Source organism: Chelon labrosus (assembly GCF_963514085.1).
Source record: "Chelon labrosus genome assembly, chromosome: 20".
Lineage (NCBI taxonomy): Eukaryota > Metazoa > Chordata > Actinopteri > Mugiliformes > Mugilidae > Chelon > Chelon labrosus.
The window spans coordinates 18,353,392-18,375,016 of NC_140353.1; the positions used below are offsets into that span (position 1 = coordinate 18,353,392).

Sequence of the window (21,625 nt, forward strand, 5' to 3'; positions counted from 1 at the left end):
TCATGAAAATGTTAAGATTCAAGCACATCAGTTCCTGAAAGCCCGTTTTATGAGAAGAGCAGCATTGCCACAAGCTCAGAAAAGCTCACTGCTCATCGTCTTAAATTTTACAACATCCAAACAGCGGCCACAAATATGCCGTGTCTGACTTGGCACAAATTCAGCAACCAAACAGTATGTTTGAGTAAACAAGCCATCTCTGACTCGGAATGCTACTACTGAGCCCTCACCTGGGAGGTTAATGGTCTGGTCTCCTAAGAAGAGGCGTCTGGCGATACTTCTGCGGTACCAGGCTCTGGGAAAGGCCAGGATCTCACTCAGCCGCCTCATGTCGTACTTGAAGGAAGCCGAGCCGATGTCACATACAGCTGAGGAGAGAACGTCACCTTTTTAAAGTAATCTACAAGGAAAATAAGCAGTTCTGTTGTGCACCAAATCAAATATCCTGTCTGTATCAGTGGGGACTGGGACACTGCTTGATTCCAAAATAAACATATTAACACTGTGAGGTAGTGTCACACTAACAATGTGAAACTTCCTGGTGAACTGGGCTAAACTTTGGGACATCGGAAGAGAGACATGTCTTTACTGAGAACATACAAAAATAGAGAAAATAAGTACATATATATGTAAATATTTGGACACGTCTTAAAGTGGTTTTACAGCTCCCGAAACCTGAAGTGTTTATCCCTCAGGTCGGTTTGTTTGAGCTGCTGTGAACACAGCAATCGCTCCGAGCCCAGTTAGACAGCGTGGTCTCAACCCTTATTGCAATTGCTCCCCGGAACGGTTTGACTGCAGTGTGAACACGCGTTACCCAGACAGGTATGACGAGAGCTTTCCATGCACAGCCTAGATGCCTGATCAAACTGAATATGTTGTTCATATACAGAACACTGACACACAAACCAGAGAAGAGCAATAAACTCTGGGGTCCTCACTCGCTATTTATTTTTCACTTTATTTTCTAGTTTCCTGAAATCCATTTTTTTTTTCTCCGAAATTATGAGCATTTAAAAAACTGTTTCCAAGACCGTAGCGTTAAAGACGAGTTCTTGCAAAGTATGTAATTTGTTCTGTAATATACATTCAAGCAGCGCTCCCTGATTTTAATTCGACAAGTCTTCCAGACGCTGACAGACGTCTATCATTATAACCTCTTGCATGTCTAACAGAGAAATATCTTTCTCTGAGAATGAGCGCGTACCTGAGATGTTGATGAGGGTGGTGTCCATTTTCCCCCCTTTACCAGGGATGAAGCTTTCAATGAAGGTGGGGCATCCGGTGCGCCTCATCCTGGATAAGCTGACCTTCACAAACTCCAGGTTGATGCTCAGAGAGTCTTTCCTTCCTGTGACAGAAGACGGCTCCTCATCTACCGCACCTGCAGGAAAAAGAAGAGCAAATACACATTAAACGTGTGTATTTGTGAAAACCTGCAGCCCCGTATCATTAGCATATAATAATATCACAGGAAGTTTGCCCTACCTAAAGGCCCCGGACCCGGAGGCAGGCCTGTGACAGCCGATTTTTGCTTTCCAGCGCCGTAGGGGTGGAAGACGTAGAGGGAGAAATCAGACATGCAGGCAGTGAAGCTGAGGCCTGAGGAGTTACTGGGGGGCCCGGTGAGGTCAGATTGGCTACTGCTGTGGCGGCTCCTGCCCAGAGGGCTCCCCAGTAATGGAGACGCTGGAAGGAGGAGCAAAAACATGCGGAGGTAAGACAAGCCATCACATGCATGAAATACGTAAAATATGACTTTACCCAGTTAAAACGTATGTCTGACATGACATGACACTACAACAAATTTTTCAGAATAGAGAGGAGTAAGTTAATCAGACTGGAAACAGTTTATTTAAATCTAATGTGACTAGAACAAGTAGAAAATAAAACCTGAGATGAACCACAACAGAAAACAACAAAAATGTGGCAGAACTTGCATCAGCGGCAGAAATACAGACTGGAGGGCAAAGTAATGAATGCAAGAAAAGAAGCTGTGAGCGACATTATATCGAACAGGCCCCAGACATACCGCGGAGTGACAGCTAGCAGATATGCTCACAGCGTGTCACAGACTTTAAAAGGTTTCGACTGCAAACGTTTTGTTCTTCACATATCTCTGCACAAATTAGACAGCGCCATCTTTCCGCCGAAAACAAAAGCGCCAAGTTACGCGCCGCGCGCACCTTTGCTGGGAGGGGGTTTGGGGACATGCTGCCCGGGTGGGGTGGAGGAGGGCGGGTGTGATCCGTCGGCGGGGTGGGTTCCTGTCGGGGTCTCAAGCTCGCCGCGGTTAGAGGAGAAAACCAGATCTAGAGAGGGCAGCTTCAGCATGCACTCCACCCTGGACATCGGCAGGCAGCTGAAGCGGATCTGAGACGGCTGGAAAACAAATGTGACAGCATGAAGCAGAGGCTGGAGATGTTAAATAAATATAAAATGACAACTGTAAACATTAATTTCAGCGTTAACCTTTCGCATTTCTTTAAGCAGCTTTATATTTTATGTACCTGAAACTGTTTGACAGGTACATTTGCTGTGAAATGACAAATGAGGAGATCTGTGCAACTGTTAACATGCAGTAGAAACATCATGTTGGAGAGATATTTGGTTAAAATACTTTTAAATCGCAGCTCAAAGCTATTACAAGGAACTGACACGGGACCAGTTTCTAGTAAATGTTGAAAAAGCAATACTGTAGAAATAAATCCACCAACTGGACTGCGTATGGAATAAAATGTGATTTTCCCAAACGGTGTTCAGTATAATACCCTGGAGAAAGGCAACTGTAATACTGTACGGTCAGTACCTGGACTCTGACGTAAACAACAACATCTACAGGGAAGGATGAGTACGCCGACGTTGAGGAGGAAACCAGGGAGGTGGTTGATTCCTCCAGCGGTTCCACCGTCTCAAACTGACCCATGTCCTCCTCCTGGGACGCCACTGCAGGCGACGAAGAAGAGAGCACAAAAACGTTTTCACTACCAGACGCACAACACCTCTAGGTGTTATTACTGTACAAATCACCCGAGAGGATTATTCGCAAAATAACAAACCTGCGTAGTTCCTGTCCACAGGAGTGATAGGAATAGTCTCCAGTGCTTTTTCCAGGAAGTCCAGCAGGCAGGGGCTGATGACCATTTCCTCTGGCAGAGTCTGCAGGGCCACCCAGGCATACAGCTTGGCCGTCTTTACCCCTCCACTGCCCTTACCTTTGGCTGCAAAGACACGTGAAAGTTAAAGCCATCTTGTAGCCCGGATTATAAATCCACAGCACGGTTCGTTCATTTCTTTAAATAAAGTGGAATCATATTAACAGATTTTTCTTTGGTGGTGTCTTTCCCCCCGTGGTGCGCATCAATATGCATAATACCATTTGATCAAAGGTGCCCCCTACATCCATGCCTTAAAATAAGGAATGAAGTGACATGCATTTGATTCGTAGGGTCCACATGTAGATGTGAATCATCAGATCAAAGGGGCGTGGCGCTCTAGTGTCGGTGACTGCGGTCGGTGCTCGGGCATGCAATTCAAAATGAGGGAAGGGTCAGTACCTGATGGAATAGGTGGGGGCGGGGGAGGTAGGAGCGAGTTAGTCTTGCTTTGGGCTGCATTGGGAGGGTTGGGAGGGCCGCTATCTTTCATACCATACAGCTTCGACTCTTTGGAGAGCGTGCGGGGGAGAGAGGATCCACGCGAGGTGTTGGGCGACTCCGTCTTAAGGGTCTTGGAATTGTAGTGCAACTGCAGGAAGAGATAAGGAAACATTAATCATTTGAAGCACACAAAGAAAGCGGCAGAAACTTGTGGACACTGGAAGCAGAGGGAAAAGCTGACCTTAACGTCAACTCCTGGAATGTAAAAGACTGTGGTCTCCATGTCATTGGACTTGGTCTGCAGAGAAGAGGGGCATTTCTTGCCAGCTAGGAGATGGGTGGTGGAGGTATAGGTGGGCTGCAGCTTCTTCTTCTTGGGGGGAGACTCCTGGTCAAGACTCCTGAGGCTGCGGTCGCAGCTCCTATAAAACCCACAAGGAGGCGAGAGTTGTCATTTGAAGGAGGTGTTCTTATGCTTTATTCTCTTTAGTTGTCTAAACACTGAGAAAAAAATCTGCTGTCACAGCAGTTCAGGTACAGCGTAACATTGTGTCTGGTAATGTAGTTTGATTTGACTCTTTTTTACTAGACGTTATGTCAAAAATGACTTCCAGCAAAGAACAGCAGGAACAAGGAGTCAGACTTTAACTAAAAATCTCCAGTTTTCATAGCGGGAAAAGAGCCTTTTTGTGCACCTCCTGAAAGAAATGTCCTCATGCTCGGGCTGCTGAGTAGTTGGGTGAAGGACACACTTCCCGCTGTCGATCTCCACCCGGACATCAAGCTCAAAGTCAATGTTTCTTTCAGTTGTCGGGCCACTGAAGCTGCGGTTGGCAGGTGTGCTTGGCCAGCGCTCGCTGAACAGCTGACTCACAGCAGAAAAGCCCGAGGGCTTCCTGTGAGGCGCTTGGCTGTGAAGCAAGAAGAAAGGGACTGTTTAGTAAAATGCTGAAAACCGAGAGTCTTTATTTAGAGCAGAAAACATAAATCATAAAAGAAAGGCTTCCGCGCATTCCAGCAGGAGATTAATGGCGCTTCGTTTCATCTAATATTCATCACAAGAATGCCTGCGCAGACAAAAACAAGACGACGAGACGACTCACATAGGCCTCCGATAGCTCAGGGGTCTCACGCGCTCAAACTCGTCCTCCTTCTCGGAGTCTTCGGAAGAGGAAGAGGACAGGTCGTCGCGCCTCATGTCGTCGTGCTGGAAGGGAATGACGGGTGAGAAGACGGCAGGAGTGCAGGGGGCACTGAAAACTGAGTGCTGGCCCTCGATAACGGATGAAGAATGAAGGTGAAGGTGATGATGAGGATGGGATGGCTCGTCAGTGGTGACTGACAACAGGTCCACCTCTGTCTCCTCAGGAAACTTCAGAGACGGACAGAGAGTGAATCACAGGGAGCTTTCAAATCTGTCAAAAAGTCTTCCTACTTAGAATCAGTCCATCTCAGAGATGAAGCTGATGTCTTAAGTAAGAATTCATTCAAGGATTGAGAACTTCGGAGGAGATAGTGTTCTGTACATTGGACCAGGCTGATCACAAGGTATTTTCGTTATTTCTGACATCCAATCTTAACTTCAATGCTAAAATTGTATCTCTCAGTTGAAATCTACTGGCTTGACTTCACGTCCAATGACAGAACACTAAAACCTGCGACGGTTCACTGAACAGCTCAGAGGTCATGCACTTTGTATGAGGAGGAATGACCATGTGAGACAAGGTGGAAGATGAGGATGATGAGACACCCCCAAAGGAGGAAAAGGAGAAACACTGCCATGAGGGTGACCGTGGAAAGTCTACATGCACGTCCTCTACCCTTAACGGGACTTGAGGAAAAAGACCAGTCATCAGTAGCGACAACAGATCCAAAAGCAAACAGCACCGGAGACCAGTAAAAACTCGAGACCAGCCACAACAACATCTTCCATTATTGGTCGTTTCAGTGATTTTTTAGTGAGCACAGCACACAATCAATATATTGAGTTAGTCTTGATCACCCATTAAAGAGAGAAAGGTGTGGTACTGTGTAGGGAAAAAGATTCATTCACACCCAAGGAAGAACATGCAGCAGCAAACAGATTGATTCAGTGCACCGTCCAAACACGCCCAAGACTAGATAGTCATTTGAAGTTTTGTGTCGGATCAGTTCTAAGCGAAGTTGATTTTGATCACAATTGATTTAGGAATTCTCCTGTCTGCAGGTTGCCTGGCAACCGCACAGTGAAGATAAGAAGTCAAACCAAGAAACAGCAGGGAACATAATCTCTTCCTATGATCACAACCTACTGGTGTTACACTTTGGCTTTTGTACAGATTCTGTTCAAGAAGAGATACAAGATGGAATTAGTAATGTTTTGAGGCGGTGGCAGGTTGGTGGATTCTGTGTCTTTAATCAAGCAGTGTCTTTAAGCTAAGCTAAGCTAAGCTAAAATAAGCTAGCCATCTGCCAGTTGTAACCTCATTCTGTATTAACAGATATTAGTGGAATCACTCTCTCTCTTTGTAAAATAAAGAAAATTCACATTATTTCTAAAAATGTGCGACTACTGACGTTATGCATCACTCTAAACTGATTATGATTAAATTCAATATTGATTTATTTAGAGATGTTTCGGTTTCAAACCCATGTTGCAAGCTATAAAAAAAAAGAAAAAAAAGAAATGGAACTCTGACCGGGTGCATTATTAAAGATTCCAGTTTCCAGACCAGATGGTGCTGTCAGAGTCGTAGCTCCTGTCATGGATTGGATCTCACTCACATGTGGATTAATCCCGTTGAGCGGTCTCGTGACGCTAGTCATGCGAAACCTCGTCTCATGAGACCACAGGCAGCGATCATTTCAAAATGAAGATGGATTTCAACTGGAAAATCCTTTTTTTTTTTTAAAGCCAGCCCTACCTAGTATTTTATAATAAGATACTGTACGTCTTCATGCATGATTGTAATTATCTTGGCCCTGCTACATGGTTTTCAGCAATATGAGCCACAAATTGCATTTTGGTGGGAAGGTGACGCTGGTTCAGGGTGAAAACGAGTGAAGCATCAGTGAAGCTAGTAGTTGGGGTTAAAGAAAATCCTTTGCAATATACATTAGACATGGTGATTTTAGAGCTAATTTGCTGCATTTCAAATATCGAACATAGATTTTATTTCATCTACTTAAAGGTTTGGGCATTGTTGGGTGTGAGACCAAGCGTTGTGACAAACAAAAAAAACACAAAAATCTGTGTTTCAGAGGCTAATCATGCTTTGTTATTAGAAACCATATTAAGGCTGAGAGAAGCTGACTGATTTTCTTATGCAGTTTCAAGAGAGGATGAGACTGTGCCAGGCACTAATTCATTAAGCAGCATTCCAGCTGTAAACCTCCTTTTATTATCCAAAGAAATTAATTTCTGAAAACGTGCTTGTGTTGAGGTTCTCTGAATAAGAGATAAATCGCTGTGTCACATTCTCTGTGGCTAACAGTATCAGTAACAGAGAAGTAATAAAGACTAATATAAATATATATCCCTGTGATCTCCACGCACCAGCAGTAAATTAGAGTGTTACTGGGGATGCAATGGATTACAGCAAGTTATTACCAAAAGAAATCTAATATAAGCTTGTTGTGTGTTTATACACAAGAGGATTCCATGTCATCATCATCCTGTTTTGATTCTGCATATTCAAAATCCTATCAGCGCTGTTAAGGTAATCACAGAGGAGAAGAGGAAACAGAAGTGAACTGTTGGAGTTGGTTAGTTCATTTCATTTGTTAAGTTTAAATCTTTTCAAACCATATACCTTGAATATCTCTCCTGGACTCTCAGGTGCTTGTTCAGAGTCCAAAGCCTGATTATTAAGCTTCAATTGAACAGAAGAGTTATTGAGAAAAAAAGAGGTAACTGGATCCTCTGTAGTTACTGTCATATATGTAGACTGTAAAACTTCTAGTGTGGGGATCAGTTACAAATGTACATAGAAGGGGAATGAGATGATGATGATCATACTGTGTATGTGAAGTGGCACATAACTAAAAATAATATCATTATTTAGAATACTGATTTGGTTAAAATAAATGCATCTGTAACACACTTCACAGAATTAAATCAATATACAATATGTTATGTAGCTATCCCTGTTGTGACATGTGACACATAAAGGGTGTTTGTACAAGTAAGTTTACCGTGTCCTGGATGTTGAAGGTGACCCGTGGTCCAGGAGAGGATGCATCCTGACGGATATCTGGCAAATCATCCACGTCACCTATTCTGGAGCTAAGGACACAGCAAATTGATATAATCAAACAGCTTGAGATGCTCAAATACATGTCGTGACATGGTGTGCTATACACTTAAAGCTCATATTTGGTCTCAGAAGATGCAGCATGTAATCACTGAACATTTATTTTTGTTTATTTTTTCTCTCCCACTGCTAAAGGTCAAACAGAACTTTTAGTATCATTACTACATTAATTCTGACATATCTGTGTAATTACTACTAACAAAAGCAATAAGCACTTCCTGTGCCCTCCTGCTCCACGCTGCATTCCAATTTGTGAGTCACTGTGCGAGGTTAATGGGGAATGTGTTTTCAAAAACATATAACAGCAACAGCAGCAGCGATGTGAGACAGAGGTTACCTGATCCTGTTTGTTTACAGTCAATGCTAGATGAAGCACTCTGTAGGGTGTAATATCCATGATAATATGATAGCGGGGAAAGTGGCTGCTGCTGCCCTCGCTTACCTTTGTCTATCCATCCTTTTTAAAGGCGGCCGGCCTGCCGCAGCCGAGATGCTTTTGGAGCGGTTGTAGCTTGGTTTGTAGCCAAGGCCCCACTTATCCTTCAGAGAAGCCGCCTGGGTAAAAACAAACCGTTAGACACGCAGCCTTAAAAGTATAGATGTGCGGGGAATGCACTTCTGCTCGGCGCAGGTAAATAGACGAGGGCTCACCCTCATGCTCGAGCGACGCAGTTTCTTCCTGACGTCTCTCCTGATGTCGTTGACGGCCACGGACTCCAGCTGTTGGTAGCGTTGGATCTCCTGGTTGATGGTGCCCTCGCTGGCTCCCAATTTCCTGAGATGAAAAGAAAGGAAATCACTTTCTGGAAACTGACAAATGTTGTTATACTGGTGGTTTACCAACACAAATTCAAGTCATGGTTATATAATAACTGCGGGCTTAAAGTGAAGTCTCTCAACATTTATTTTAGGGGTTTCAGATTCAAATTGAAAGAAATGTGTCCCCTACTCTCAAGAGCTCATATGCAACAGGACAAACAAACCTAATCAAACAGTAGTAGTGAATTAGTATTCATTTCAGAATCCATCCAGCTGCTTCTGTCTTCTGGCACATCATCAATAAAGCATCCCAGTGCCACTGGGAGCCTCCACCATGTTTGACAGATGATGTCGTACTTGCCGACTTGATGTCTTTCTGTTACAGGTTGATTTTAGTTTCATTAATCCAAAGAATGCAGAACAGCTCTAGCTGCTTTTTACATGTTTTTTTTTTTGTCTAAGTCTAATGTATGTCTACCTCCTGGTGAGTGTTCTCCACTGTGTGAATGTTGTGACGGGGTTTTCCTTGGTATGGACTGGATTCTGGGATCATTCACCACAGATTATTCTTTCATGGACTACAAGCTATTTTAAGTTGTAAAGCTCATTGGTAGATTTTTTTTTTTCTCAGAATGTATCAAGCTGTTGATTTGGCTACTTTCAATATTTCTGCTCTTCCTCTGACAGATTTGTTTTGTTGACCTGTTTCACTTGCACTGACAACTCCTGGGAATGCATGTTATAGGTTCACAGCAACAGTTACTAAATGCTAATGCCACACTCAAGACTCTTCCCCTGCTTAATCAACAGAGAAATAAAGACTGTCTCACACGTACATCTAATAGCTTTTGAGTCATGTGTCCCATTACATATGAGCCCCCTGAAAATACAAGACTATGTATAAAATGGTTGTAATCTGAAGCCCTCAAACTAAAGCTGAAAGTCTTAACTCAGTCCATTATATATCTGTAACTTGAGTATGTTTTGGTAAACAGCTCAAATAAAAAAAGGCCGGCGTTGGTGACCAACAAATGAGAGGTATAGTCAGGACTCTTACTTTAGGTCGTCGATGACTTTGGCCTGTTCGTTCAGTTCTCGGATGTCCACCACCCTCTTGGTGAACTTCCTCCCACGTGGGTCAACCACCTGATTCCCCATCGCCATCTGCCTCCTGGGGTCAAAGGTCTCCTGTTGGGGCAAACCAATGAAATGTATCCAAACAAACGTGTCTGGTAAAACTTATAACAAAATGCGTCAAACCTCCCAATTAAACAAAGCATATGTTAATAAGAATTCGTCCTTCCCAAAAATCTGTTTAGATTAAATGTGTTATCGTGACTCAATTAGGATGGGTTATCTGTGAAATCACTCCACACACCAGGGACAATGTCATGAAAGAGGAGACCCCACCATCACCATCACCACTATCACCACTCTACTACAAGTGAAAGAGGAAAAATGCCAAAGGGAACAGTAATTTATTTCTTTTCACCCGTGACTGAACCTTAATGAGAAGGGCAGTGAAAGCAAATGCAAAGCAATATTATTCTGTTATGCTACACCACTGCTCAGCATTCCGGACCCAAAAGTCTTCATTGGTAAACTGCAAGTGACCCAGAATTTGTCATCCCAGAGAAGAGGTAACACTGTGGGTGGCTACATACACAGGACCAGGAGAGGGGTCTCTGGGCTCTGTCACCGCCCGCTCGGAGGCAAGGCGTTGCACAGTTAAAGTCGTCAGGAGGGACAGATATGCTCTGAGGCCTGGGGCTGAGACCCAGGATGTGGTTTACCAGACGCTTCTTTAAGGTCAGCCGAGGGCTGAACGGGCTCTCTGGACTCTGTAAACAACGGCAGGGACAGAGGCATGGAGAGGTGGAAGAACGGGCGACTCAGGTCAGACTTTACCTTCTGAAGCTTTGTTTTAAGGTAAGTCAGGTAGGATCAAATATACTGATGAGATATTAAACAGAGGGTTCAGCATTTTGGAAAATACACTTATTCTATTTCCTGTAGATGAGAAGACAGATACAACTTTGATGTCTCTCCAGTGTGAAGCTACAAATGAAAACAGTCAGGTAACTTAGCATTAAGACTAAATAAAACCGTCACACTAGAGCTCACAGCGCTACACATTATATCTTGTTTAAACTTGATATAAAAACTGCTGATTAAAAAAACAAAAATACAATTTGCATTGTTACAGGGGGGCTATTTGCCAGATTGTTGCATAGCTGGGAACCGCAACCTTCGACATGTGAAGTTGCCTAGCAACCATTGGAGACTCATAACCCTTCATCGAACACAAACCAGGGTGCTTCAGAGGCAGGTTTACTACGCATCGGTTCATCCATTTCCAGTCTTTGTGCTAAGATGAGCAGCTGCTACATGGAGCCTTACATTTAACAGACGTGTATGAGACATATATTAGAGTGGCACTGATCTTCTCATCTGCTGCAAGTGAGAGAATACAGTAAGTGCATTTCCTTGCAACTTGTGATAATCACCAATAGAGCGCTCAAAAGCTCAGTTTCTCTTTTAAAACTTTCAAATCTAAGCAGACGATTTTTTGATGACTCAAGTAAGTAACAAAGCAAAACATCTGATCTAACTTCTGACAGCTGGATATTACTAATGTTACACAGTATAATCACAATTAACCTAAAAACTGTCTAACACTTGATGCGATGGAAAGGCTTTACCAACTACAGCTCCTCTTAATTCAAGCAGAACTATAAGACATAAATGCATTATGCAATGTCTGACCATGTGGATGGTGGGTGACATGGTGTCGGCTTCATCCTCGTCCGAGAGGTCGGCCATGTTCACAGAATTCAAGTCGGCGATGTCGTCCACGTCCTCCTCGCCCGTCAGCGACGTCAGCGTGTTGCCCAGAGCGTTGAGGCGCTTGCCGATGTTGGGGTCCATGTGGACGTCAATCCCGCACATCTTCCAAAGCACGTTGAGAGTCCATGTGCCGGCGCTGCTGCTTTCTGTTTTGATGAAGGGGAAGCAGCCAGGAGGGAGAGTGAAGAAATAAACAATGGAGGATGAAATGAATGTAATAAACAATAAAAAATTTCAGACAGCCGTCTCACGCTTATTGTGCTTCTCTATGGTCCGATCCATATTTCATGGACCAGGCAATAGTTAAAAGAACTTGCCAGCAGAGGGTTGCCCTGTAGTCCTGGAACACACTTCATATGTACCGTCAGGGACCACACCTGCATACAGAAGACACAAGCAAAAAGCTAGTCAATATTTCAGAGGAGATGCGTGCAGAGAAAGCTGCTGAAGCTAAGTCATCAATCAGAAAATAACAGTCTCAAAAGAATAACTGTGCTTCAAAAGACCTTTTCCGACACTTCTTTCTGTATTTATACTAAATAAATAGTTTATTTTTCCATTCAAATAACGCTTTTGACATCTAAAAGCAAAAACAGCCTGTTACTCACAAGCATTCATGACGAGGTCTCCCCGGATTTCAGGTTTCCAGTCGTCCCAGGAGGTCTCGAAGCCCTCGGCGAAGCGGATGCAGAAATTCTTGAAGTGCCCTTTGCTCACCAGGGACTCGGAGGAGCAGGCGGTGATCAGCGTGCTCTCAATGGTCAGGACCAGAGCTGAACCGGTGTCAAAATCTATGCTGTGATTGGCCTGGTAGGAAGGGCACGGAGAAGGGTTACCCAGGCCTCAAGGGAGGGGAGGGAGAGAGGTACACGGAAAAAGAACCCACATCCATGTGCTTAGAAGAGACACAGTTAGCTGGTAACACTTCACTCTGCTGGACTGTAAAGCTACTTTAGATGCGATTTTAAAGAACAAAACAGAGGCAGATCATTAAGCATGGTTAGTTTTGCAAAATGTCGCCATACCACAGATTATTTAAGTAAGTGTTGCTCATGTAAACACGCGAGTGAAATGTTACCAGGTTTTTCAGATTGTTAGATTAGATTATGTTTGATTGCAGCTTTGAGAAATACCACCCAAATTACACAGATTTCTGGATTAACTCTGCACCGGCACCAAAAGAGCAGTCTGATCGTCATCACGTCATACAGCATCACAACAGGAGGGAGGTAATATAATAATGTCTACTAGGGATGCACCGAATATTCGGCCACCGAACATTTTCGGCCGAAAATGGCCCAAAAGTGCGGCCGAAACAACACGGCCGAAACAGGATGTTGTGATGATGCAAGCAACAACCGCAGCCAGCAAGGGCATGTCTGCCGTGTGGACGTATTTCAATATATAAAGTAAAGACCCACTGTGTGTGTGTGTGTCTGTCTGTGTCTCCATTTTCGGTTTTCGGTTTCGGCCAAGAATTTTCATTTCGGTGCACCTCTAATGTCTACCTCCGGACTATCCAATTACATGTATTTGTTACATGGATGAAAATCAGACTATATTTTTGGAGAACTTGTTGCAGGAATCCTAGTAATTTCCACATGCTTTCTCTTAGAAGGCAGAGCCCACCATGTGCACCACTGCACTGCCTTTCTCCGTCTAGTCTTGTGTATCATAATGAAAAAAAAAATCTTTCCAGAAACTCTGGACACCAACTGGCATAACAGTTTGTTTTTAGTAATTACACACCTCAGACCAGCTCAAGCTTCATTAGTAGTTATGCCAGCTTTGCGGAGGGAAATTTGGATTGTTACAGAGTGGTGCGACCTGGCAACTATTTTACAACAGGGCACTTGTGATGCAGTGTAGTTGTGACAGATTTCATGGAAGAGTATCACAGTAAGTCAATGTCCCACAACAAGCCATCACAAGAGATGTAATAAATTGTAGGTTACTTTTCGTGCATTATTTTGCCGGCCTACTGATGTGCTGGCCCCAGCTTCAGAGTTGATGCCCTCCGTAGCTGGTACTTGTCCTTTCTATGGAAATAAGCGTGACATAACAGCTGGTATATCTTCTATCTATGGACATAGTGTAAATATGACAGGGCAATTCAAATCGTCTTTATATAAATGGATATCTAGCGTTTCCCCTAGAAATGTTCGATTCGAGTTTTAAAGCATATTTCAGACTAATAATATGCTGCATTAAACTATTTCCATTAAAATAAAGAAAGCGTTGATCATTCACTAAGTGGAGGAGTGTGTGTGATGTGAAGATGTACAGGTTTACAGCTACAGTAGGGGAAACACTGATATCAGAACTGACAAGGAACATCAATATGTGTCAATCAGTGGTTTTAATTACAGGAAAGATATTCTCATGAACACCTCCAAGTTTTGAAATGCAAATAAAACTGCATTTCTATCAAATGTCACAATTGCACAATTAATAATCTGGCAAATAATAGGAATATATATTTCTATGTATTCTTCAGACAGAATTGTTTTTAATAAAGCCTTAAATGGATTGTTAGGGAAATCTGAACCGAATGAACCTGAAGCAAACTTGGAATTGCAGCTAAATAATATTAAGTGCATGAACCTGGATATCTACACCCAGAAGTTCACATGTGAGAAGAATGTCTACTGAAGCTCCAAACCGAGCACAGCGCGTTACCTGGGATGTGTTGGTAATTGGGAGGCAGATGCCCAGGTCATTGACAGTCAGCTGCAGGAAGAGGGTGCTGAATGCCTGGACGGAGGTCTGCTGGATGCCCGGGAGCTTGTCCACCACCTCTTTTGTGGCCATGTGGATGTCTTTGTTGAGGGCCAGGCGCTGCTCATTCCAGTTGTCATAGGCTGCCTTGTAATTCAGCCAGAAGAGCACAGCTGCAGGACGGCGCAGGGGTGGGAAGAGAGAACATAAAATTAGATCCCGAGTGTCACCTCGACATGTCACGCTAGGTTTTGACATGTCAAGAGACTAACAGGGAAGAATAAGGGTTGTGCCAAGATCTAGATGAAAAATTGTGGGTTTTTGTGTGTGAAGATTGGATTCAGTTCGTTCACAGAGTCATCCCTCTTTAACAACCAACAACCTGTATGTACAGTGTTACAACAGAAAACTTCTAGTTGCTTCCATGTTCCATGTTCTCAACAAAAGTAACCGACCATAACTGTTTTACGTCAAATCTGGATTCATTTATCTAAAGTCAGCACCAGCAGTACGACAGACCTCAATATATTGCAAATAACTATGAATCAATGTTGTTTAATGAGATTGTTCCAGCATTTGATATTAGATGTAACGCAGACAAAAAGTAAACTGAACCTCTGTCAAATGCCACAGGTTGTGCGAAAACGATTGGCCTGTTGAGTGTGATGAGGACGGCCTCCTTGTCTGATGAACCGCTGATTTCTTCCTGAAGAGCATTCCGCAAACCGATCCGAGTCCGGAAGTACGCCACCTGGTGGAAGTCTGAGCCGGCTTCTTCGTACACCTGGAAAGTGGAAGGGAGCAACAGGGTCATATCTGATCGAAAGCGATTCTAAACACAAGAACACACCCTGCTAAGAAATGTGCGTTCTGTGAGTGTATCTGGCTTAACGATAAATGCCTGAGAACACTTATGACACAGTGGGAGGTTCATCTGTACCTGGTGCTTGACTATCTGTCCGAGGGCCAGGTTGAGATCGACCTGACATTTGCCGAACAGCTTAAGGTAGCTGCTGCTGCCTCCTGGCTGAGCCTTGCACTGGATCCTGTTGGAAAGCTCCAGCTCTATCAGGCCCGTCTCAAAGCGCACGGCCCTCATGGAGGGAGTGGTGGCTGTCATCTGGATTCCCTGCGAACACGAGGATGTTACTCAGAAAATTACTCACCGACACAAACACTTCTGATTTCATGACTTAAAACAACACAATGTGTTACATTGCTGCTTCTCATAGTGTGAATGAATCTGCATTCACGGGGTACCTTGAACATGAGGCTGAGAGAATAAAGAAGAATCTTTGGCTTGTCTGCATCTGTCGAGGTGTCGTGCTCATTCCACAGAGGGATGGGCTGTTCTCCTCCTGTGTCAGTGGAGAGCAAAGACGTTCAGTTTACACAGACGCTGGATGAAATGTTATGTAACGTGCCCCAATATGTGCTACACACATTTAACGACTTCTATCTGATGTGAATACTTGCCACACACTCAGCTGATGCTACACTATTTTTCTTAACCCTAAGACTTAAAGTCCTTTCTCTTTTAAGCAATTACATTGATCAAGCTTAGTAAGTTAAACAAATTAGCGTCAATACTGTTGTGGAAATAAACATGACTGGATGTGTGGCAGTGCCTCGGGCATTGTTTGTACAGAAAATAGATTTTTCTCAGGGACTTAAGCAGCAGATATAGACTATAGAACTCTGTGGGGATCAGTCAGATGTTTTAGATTAGATTAACTTCATTGATTGGAGAGGAAAACAACAAGGAAAAGGGTACAGATTTAGAAGGCTGCAAAGTCATTTGTGAATATGCTAAGGCTGTAAAAATGGAAGACATGTAGAAGATCACAGTACCTGACACCTTCTGAATGACCTCGTTGACCTCCTTCATGAAGACCTTCTGCAGAAAGACCAGGTGGTTGAGCAGGTCCGTGGTCAGGTTATGCTCAAATGAACCAATCTGTGCAGCAGAGACGGCAGTGAATACAAAGTCCAGAACATTTTTAACAGCTATTAAAAAAGGCATAGAAACTAATTTAACTGGTTTATTGGATATCTGCAGCTATTTGGTAGTAGTGGATGTGATCAGCTGATGTCTGAGGCCTCTCTACAGAGCCTGAGCTTAGAGACTAACAAGAAGTCTATATTGTGTTACTGGGACTCTTACCTCAGCCACACAACGCAGGTAGTTGCCTTGCAGGTAGTTCCCTTGCTTGGCTGGGAAGTCGTCTGGGCCCCAGCCCTGGTCCGAGTGGCTCTCGTGGTCCTCCATGATGTACTCTCCTGACATTGTGACTGGAGGCAGGGTGAGGCTGGCTGACGGCGACATGGTGGACAAGTCCACCGGGGACACTTTTGACTGGAAGCAAAGTTTGTGGTTCGGCAGCTCAAAGGTGAAGCTGGTTTGTGCCCCTAAACAAAAGAAGGCGATGAAAAGGTGAGTGGTTCTTCAGCAAAGACAGGGTACGACTCAACATAGACTGATAAGACTGGTAGACACTTTTCCATTTTCCTTTTATATTTTCCACTCAGGGTTACTGGTGCATAATCTATTTAGAATTCATGCTGCAGGAAAAAACAGATTCTTTCCTAATTCTGGTTTCCACACACCAGTCATGCCGTGACTCTTCATGCGTCCCATTTTGTACTCTGCCTTTAGTGAAGGCAGCAGGGCAGCCCCGATGGTGATGCCATCCATCATGGCGCTGAACTTGAGGACGATGGGCTTCTTCTCCAGGCCTTCCGGAAGCTGGGGGAACTCGTTGGCTTCGACAGGGGTCTGATTGATGCTGGATGCCTTGTCGGAGGGTTGCGGGGTGGGAGTGTCCTCCCTGTTAGGAGGTTGACTGTAAAGAAACATCCGCTCAATCAGGACTGGCCCAGCAGTGACTCTGGATTTGTATGGATATACGCTCACTTGCCAGTACATTAGGTACACCAATGCTTTCTAATTTACCCATCCCTTACTAAATCTTAGCTTCATTAGGTTCTGGTGTTCAGCATTAGTTTAAAATAACTGAGAGAGCAGTGGGCTAGGCTAAATAACAGAAACACTTTTGTGTTTAATTTCAACCCACTTTAACAACACCACAAACTCCATCCTCCAGGATGATTTTACAGTTGAATTGCCACCTTTCTGACGCTGTTTCGACATAAATTGAACATTAGAACAGTCATGAAGGGGGGTTTAGCGCAGAGCCATTAAATTAGAATGCAGTTTTTTTCACTAGTGTACCTAATGAACTGGTACGTTTAGAATCAGCCACTTTTTAAAAGCTTTAAACAAGTTTTTTTTTTTTTTTTTTTAGATGAATGACTTACACATTGGACGGCTGGCGGATGAGGTCAGAGATCTGCTTGGAGAGCTGGTGGGAGCTGCGGACCATCATGCTGTGCAAAGTAGCCGGGTGCTGCGGGATGTTGATCATGATGGCCCCCACTTTGAAGACAGCAGCATTGTTGGTCTTCAGTCCCCGCTGGGCGCTGTACAGAGCCTGTGACTTCGCGATGTTGCATTTGACCACCGTCCTGAAACACAAGGCGAACGGGCATCAGCAGCTGGACTTTAAGTCTTGTTCCTGACAGGATGTGGACACACAGTATGAATGAATGTGGACTGGTTGAGAGGACGTCATACAGCGGGACACCATGCAGATTTAGGAGAGCATTCCATTTTGGGGCACAACGGGTAGAAGGAGCAATCGTGACTGACACACTATAAATGAGTAACAATTAACTTTTCACTACGGCCAGCCGTATGCAGGAAAAAAGATTCTTATTTTAGCATCTGTAACCAAAACAAGAGATCTCACATGACTTACAACTAGGGCTGTCAAAAGATTAAAAAAAAAAAAAGAATCATGAGTAATCGCATGATTTCTTTATTCGTTAGCGCGTGTTACCCTTTTTAAAATATCTGATTTAAATGCCCTTTAGAAGGAGATTTTTTAAGCTTTCATTACTCTTATTAAAATTTCAGCTGCTCAGAAAGCTCCCTGCTCTATTCCTAAGTCAGTTCACATCAACACTAAATACAGATAACCTTGCTCTTGTCGTTAGATCCACCTAGGAGAACTTTGAAACGAAACTTGCCGTTCAAAAGACTACCAATTTTTGCAAATTCTGCTTTCTTCTTCTTTAGGGATTTTTGGAGGTTTGGACAATAAACGGCTTATTACTGCCCCCCACAGGGTAATATTATTTACTACAATGGCACTTTAGGTTGTACTTGCTTTCCACAGTGTTAATGCTGCTTTTGAGCACTTCCTGATTCCCCAAACTACGGTTTGGGGCTAGGTCATAATAGCAGAACATGCGTGTGTTAATTACCCACTGTAAAAATAAATGCCGTTAAAAGGAATTTGCGTTAACACGTTATTAAAACATTAATTTTGACAGCCCTACTTACAACATAAAATGCTGAATAGTCAACTAAGACATTTCAGTATTTTGTCAGATGGATGACATCAGGAAAAGAACATAAAAACTGTACACAAATGAGTTTAAAAGAAATTCACAATATAACTGAATAATCTATGACTTCATTAATAATTGAATTATTTTATAATCTATACGAAGCAAAAATGACAAAAGTAGCTTCTCTCCTCTCCCTCATTCATGACACTAAACTGACCTGTCATTTTGAAATGTAGGGAATTTAACATGAAATATTTTCTTTCTCATTTAAGAAACTAATTTAAACAGTTTTATCAAAACTAAACAGGCCAACTTTCTGCTTTCATAAAATCAACAGGAATGGTAACCTTAATAGGTTTTAAACCAATGACAGTGGCTTCATTATCAAACTTGAAAGTCCTGAGTAACTGAAAATACACGTGGTAGACAGGTGACTCAGACAGATGAGCGATGTACAATTAAGGTTGTTGTGTTTCTGTTGACTAATGTATGTAGGCCCTATATTTGAAGTAACAACATACAGAAACTCTTGTTTAGCAGTGCTGGTGGGAGATGTTGGGAAATCCTCCAGTCTATGCAAATAGTAGGAAGAGAAAGCAAAGAAAAGTTTAAAAAATAAAAAAAAAAGAAGAGCAGAAGAAAGGGTGAAACATTTCTGAGACACTGCATGGTGAGAACTGTTTTCTACAAGCACAAATACAAAGAAAGTGAAGATGCGGCCAGCTCTGAGGTTCTCCCTGGCACTTGATTTTGCTTTAGAAGATCCTGTTATGATACAGCTCTGTATTAATAAAACCGTTAAGACACCAGAGGAAGCTCAGCAAACACACAGGATTATGTTAAAATTACAATGCTCTCAAAGCAACCCCTGACAAGCTGTTGATACGATAGCTACTTTTGCCATCCTGGCTTAAATGATGTTCTCTGTCTGCACAATGTGTTCATCTGATTCAACAGAGCAAATAGAAATAAACTGTATAATTTTGGACAATTTTACATATTGGGAACACCAAGAGTACAAATCTAAAGCATGAGTACACAGTCTGAAAACAGGATTGAGTTTCAGTCTTATTTTCCACAGCAGGTGCGTCCGTTAAACAAGCAATCTGTCTGAAGTAATAGACTGAATCAAAAACAGCGCAGAAATACACCGGTCTGGATAAATGCATGACTGCAGGGCTTGTAACCTGATTAGGGTGGTTATGTTTTGAGGAAACTGCCTGCAGTAGAAAGAAAAGCAGACGTTAATATCACCGGGCTGCAAAGACGTTTGTGACTGACTCTCACTGAGCGTCGGTGCTCGTACTGCAACGCTGCAGCCACACTGCAGCAGGTTTTTAAAGATGCTTATACACTTGACATTGAAGTATTCCAGTGTTTCTGTTGTTGTGTTCATGTGTGTTAAAAATATAACCGATTACCTTTTAGAGATCACGGACTACATTTACGTGGACAAAATTTCATTAACACCAATAAAATCCTTCTGATTATGCTGTGTTGACACCAATGCCCCAGTCATTTTTAATAGAAGTCGGCAATATGATGCTACAAACTGACACCTAACACTTGTCAGGTTTCTCATAGCATAAAAAATTCAAGCTTAACTTTATACATGAATACAGAATAAATTGATCTTATGAGATATTATGTGTTTCCATGCCCAAAAACTAGGGCTGTCAATAAATTAAAATACTGAATCGCTATTTATTGTATGATTTCCATAGTTAACGCATGACTGATGTGATCTTTTTTTTTCTTTATCTATTCCAAGTCTACCTCAAAAAGATGTTTCTAAAAAAGCTGCTTGATTCTTTGATCCTGCATCCTTCTTCTTTGACAGTTTTGACATCACAGGATGTATTACTGCCCTCAGCAGGATAAAATGATTTACTACTACTACCGCACTTCAGACCGTGCTTGCTTTCCACATTGTTTTTTTTTTGCTGCATTGATCATCTCCTGATTTACCAAACTACGATGCGAGGCAAGGGCATAATAACATAACAAGTGTGCGTTAATCGCACGGAAAATAAATTTGTGGCGTAAAAGGGAATTTGTGTTAACATGTAATGAACCCAAAGTTTTTTCTCCAACTTTTATCTACTCCCCAACACCGAGTTCATTCAATAGAAGCAGGTGACCAAGGTGAACTGAAACAACCCTATGTTTTCATCAATCCAAGCTTTGTTCATCTTCTAAAAGACTTCTTTGAACAGCCCGTTTTACCACCTACATGTTTCTGTCTCTCTTGGAAACTCTTCAGGACACCTGATGTCTACGTGACGTGGAGAGGGAATTAATTCATTCCAACCAGACAGAAACGATCAATTTACATGGTTGTTATTTACCTATTCAATGAATTATCAAAGGTTTACACCACAACGCTCCGTCCAATCAGGCCAGCTTTATTCAAGACGGTTGCATGGGATATTTTTCTTCTGATTGGACTATTGTTCTGTTTATTAGTGTCCATATAAATGCAAAAACCTGGTATCTTAAAAAAATATATTTTTTCCAAAGCTGTTACACGTCAATTGTGACGTTCTACCATAAACAAATAAAACACCAAATAAAATATCAACTACTCATGCAGACATTGTGTTGTCGACACACAACAAAACCCCAATCACCAAGCCATTATTCAGGAGGTCCAGATCAATACATTTAAAACATGTTCAGTGAATTTGCAATTACAAGCGCAATTATAAGTTCTTCTTTTACAAAACCTTTTCAGGATAGGACCTAACATTCTCATTCAAAACACGTGTTTTCTTGTTTAGGGAACTGTTTAAACTTGTTTAAACTCGACTGGCTGAACTGAAAGAGAATTTGTACGTACTGAATATTTGGTGTAATTCCCTCCAGCAGGACAATGTTTACCCCTCCTATGTGAGCCGACGCACACGTCTCTGTCATTTTCTGGTGAAGGATATCTGCAGACACATGAATAAGGAACGAAGATTAGATCAGGTGAAACAAACTTAACCCAGAGGAATT

At 42.7% G+C, this 21,625-nt stretch overlaps 1 protein-coding gene across 6 annotated transcripts in view; it reads right to left on the minus strand.

The window, feature by feature from the left end:
* kiaa1109 (KIAA1109) overlaps positions 1-21,625 on the minus strand; it is a 75,319-nt gene that overhangs the window by 10,919 nt on the left and 42,775 nt on the right. Inside the window, exons 51-79 of one of the 6 annotated variants that reach the window (XM_084568654.1) lie at positions 21,468-21,561; positions 17,534-17,740; positions 16,823-17,058; positions 16,380-16,624; positions 16,067-16,172; positions 15,476-15,573; positions 15,156-15,344; positions 14,831-14,999; positions 14,177-14,388; positions 13,453-13,536; positions 12,106-12,304; positions 11,815-11,874; positions 11,417-11,643; positions 10,315-10,491; positions 9,708-9,838; positions 8,543-8,666; positions 8,334-8,446; positions 7,773-7,863; positions 7,391-7,450; positions 4,703-4,971; positions 4,295-4,510; positions 3,841-4,021; positions 3,651-3,747; positions 3,060-3,221; positions 2,810-2,946; positions 2,187-2,382; positions 1,489-1,689; positions 1,208-1,384; positions 231-368 (exon numbers count right to left, since the gene is read on the minus strand). In XM_084568654.1, coding sequence (XP_084424780.1) covers positions 231-368; positions 1,208-1,384; positions 1,489-1,689; positions 2,187-2,382; positions 2,810-2,946; positions 3,060-3,221; positions 3,651-3,747; positions 3,841-4,021; positions 4,295-4,510; positions 4,703-4,971; positions 7,391-7,450; positions 7,773-7,863; positions 8,334-8,446; positions 8,543-8,666; positions 9,708-9,838; positions 10,315-10,491; positions 11,417-11,643; positions 11,815-11,874; positions 12,106-12,304; positions 13,453-13,536; positions 14,177-14,388; positions 14,831-14,999; positions 15,156-15,344; positions 15,476-15,573; positions 16,067-16,172; positions 16,380-16,624; positions 16,823-17,058; positions 17,534-17,740; positions 21,468-21,561 — 4,596 coding nt within the window. Of the gene's footprint in view, positions 1-230; positions 369-1,207; positions 1,385-1,488; positions 1,690-2,186; positions 2,383-2,809; positions 2,947-3,059; positions 3,222-3,557; positions 3,748-3,840; positions 4,022-4,294; positions 4,511-4,702; positions 4,972-7,390; positions 7,451-7,772; positions 7,864-8,333; positions 8,447-8,542; positions 8,667-9,707; positions 9,839-10,314; positions 10,492-11,416; positions 11,644-11,814; positions 11,875-12,105; positions 12,305-13,452; positions 13,537-14,176; positions 14,389-14,830; positions 15,000-15,155; positions 15,345-15,475; positions 15,574-16,066; positions 16,173-16,379; positions 16,625-16,822; positions 17,059-17,533; positions 17,741-21,467; positions 21,562-21,625 lie in introns of all 6 variants that reach the window. The other 5 variants (XM_084568652.1, XM_084568653.1, XM_084568655.1 and 2 more) reach the window with 5 other exon arrangements.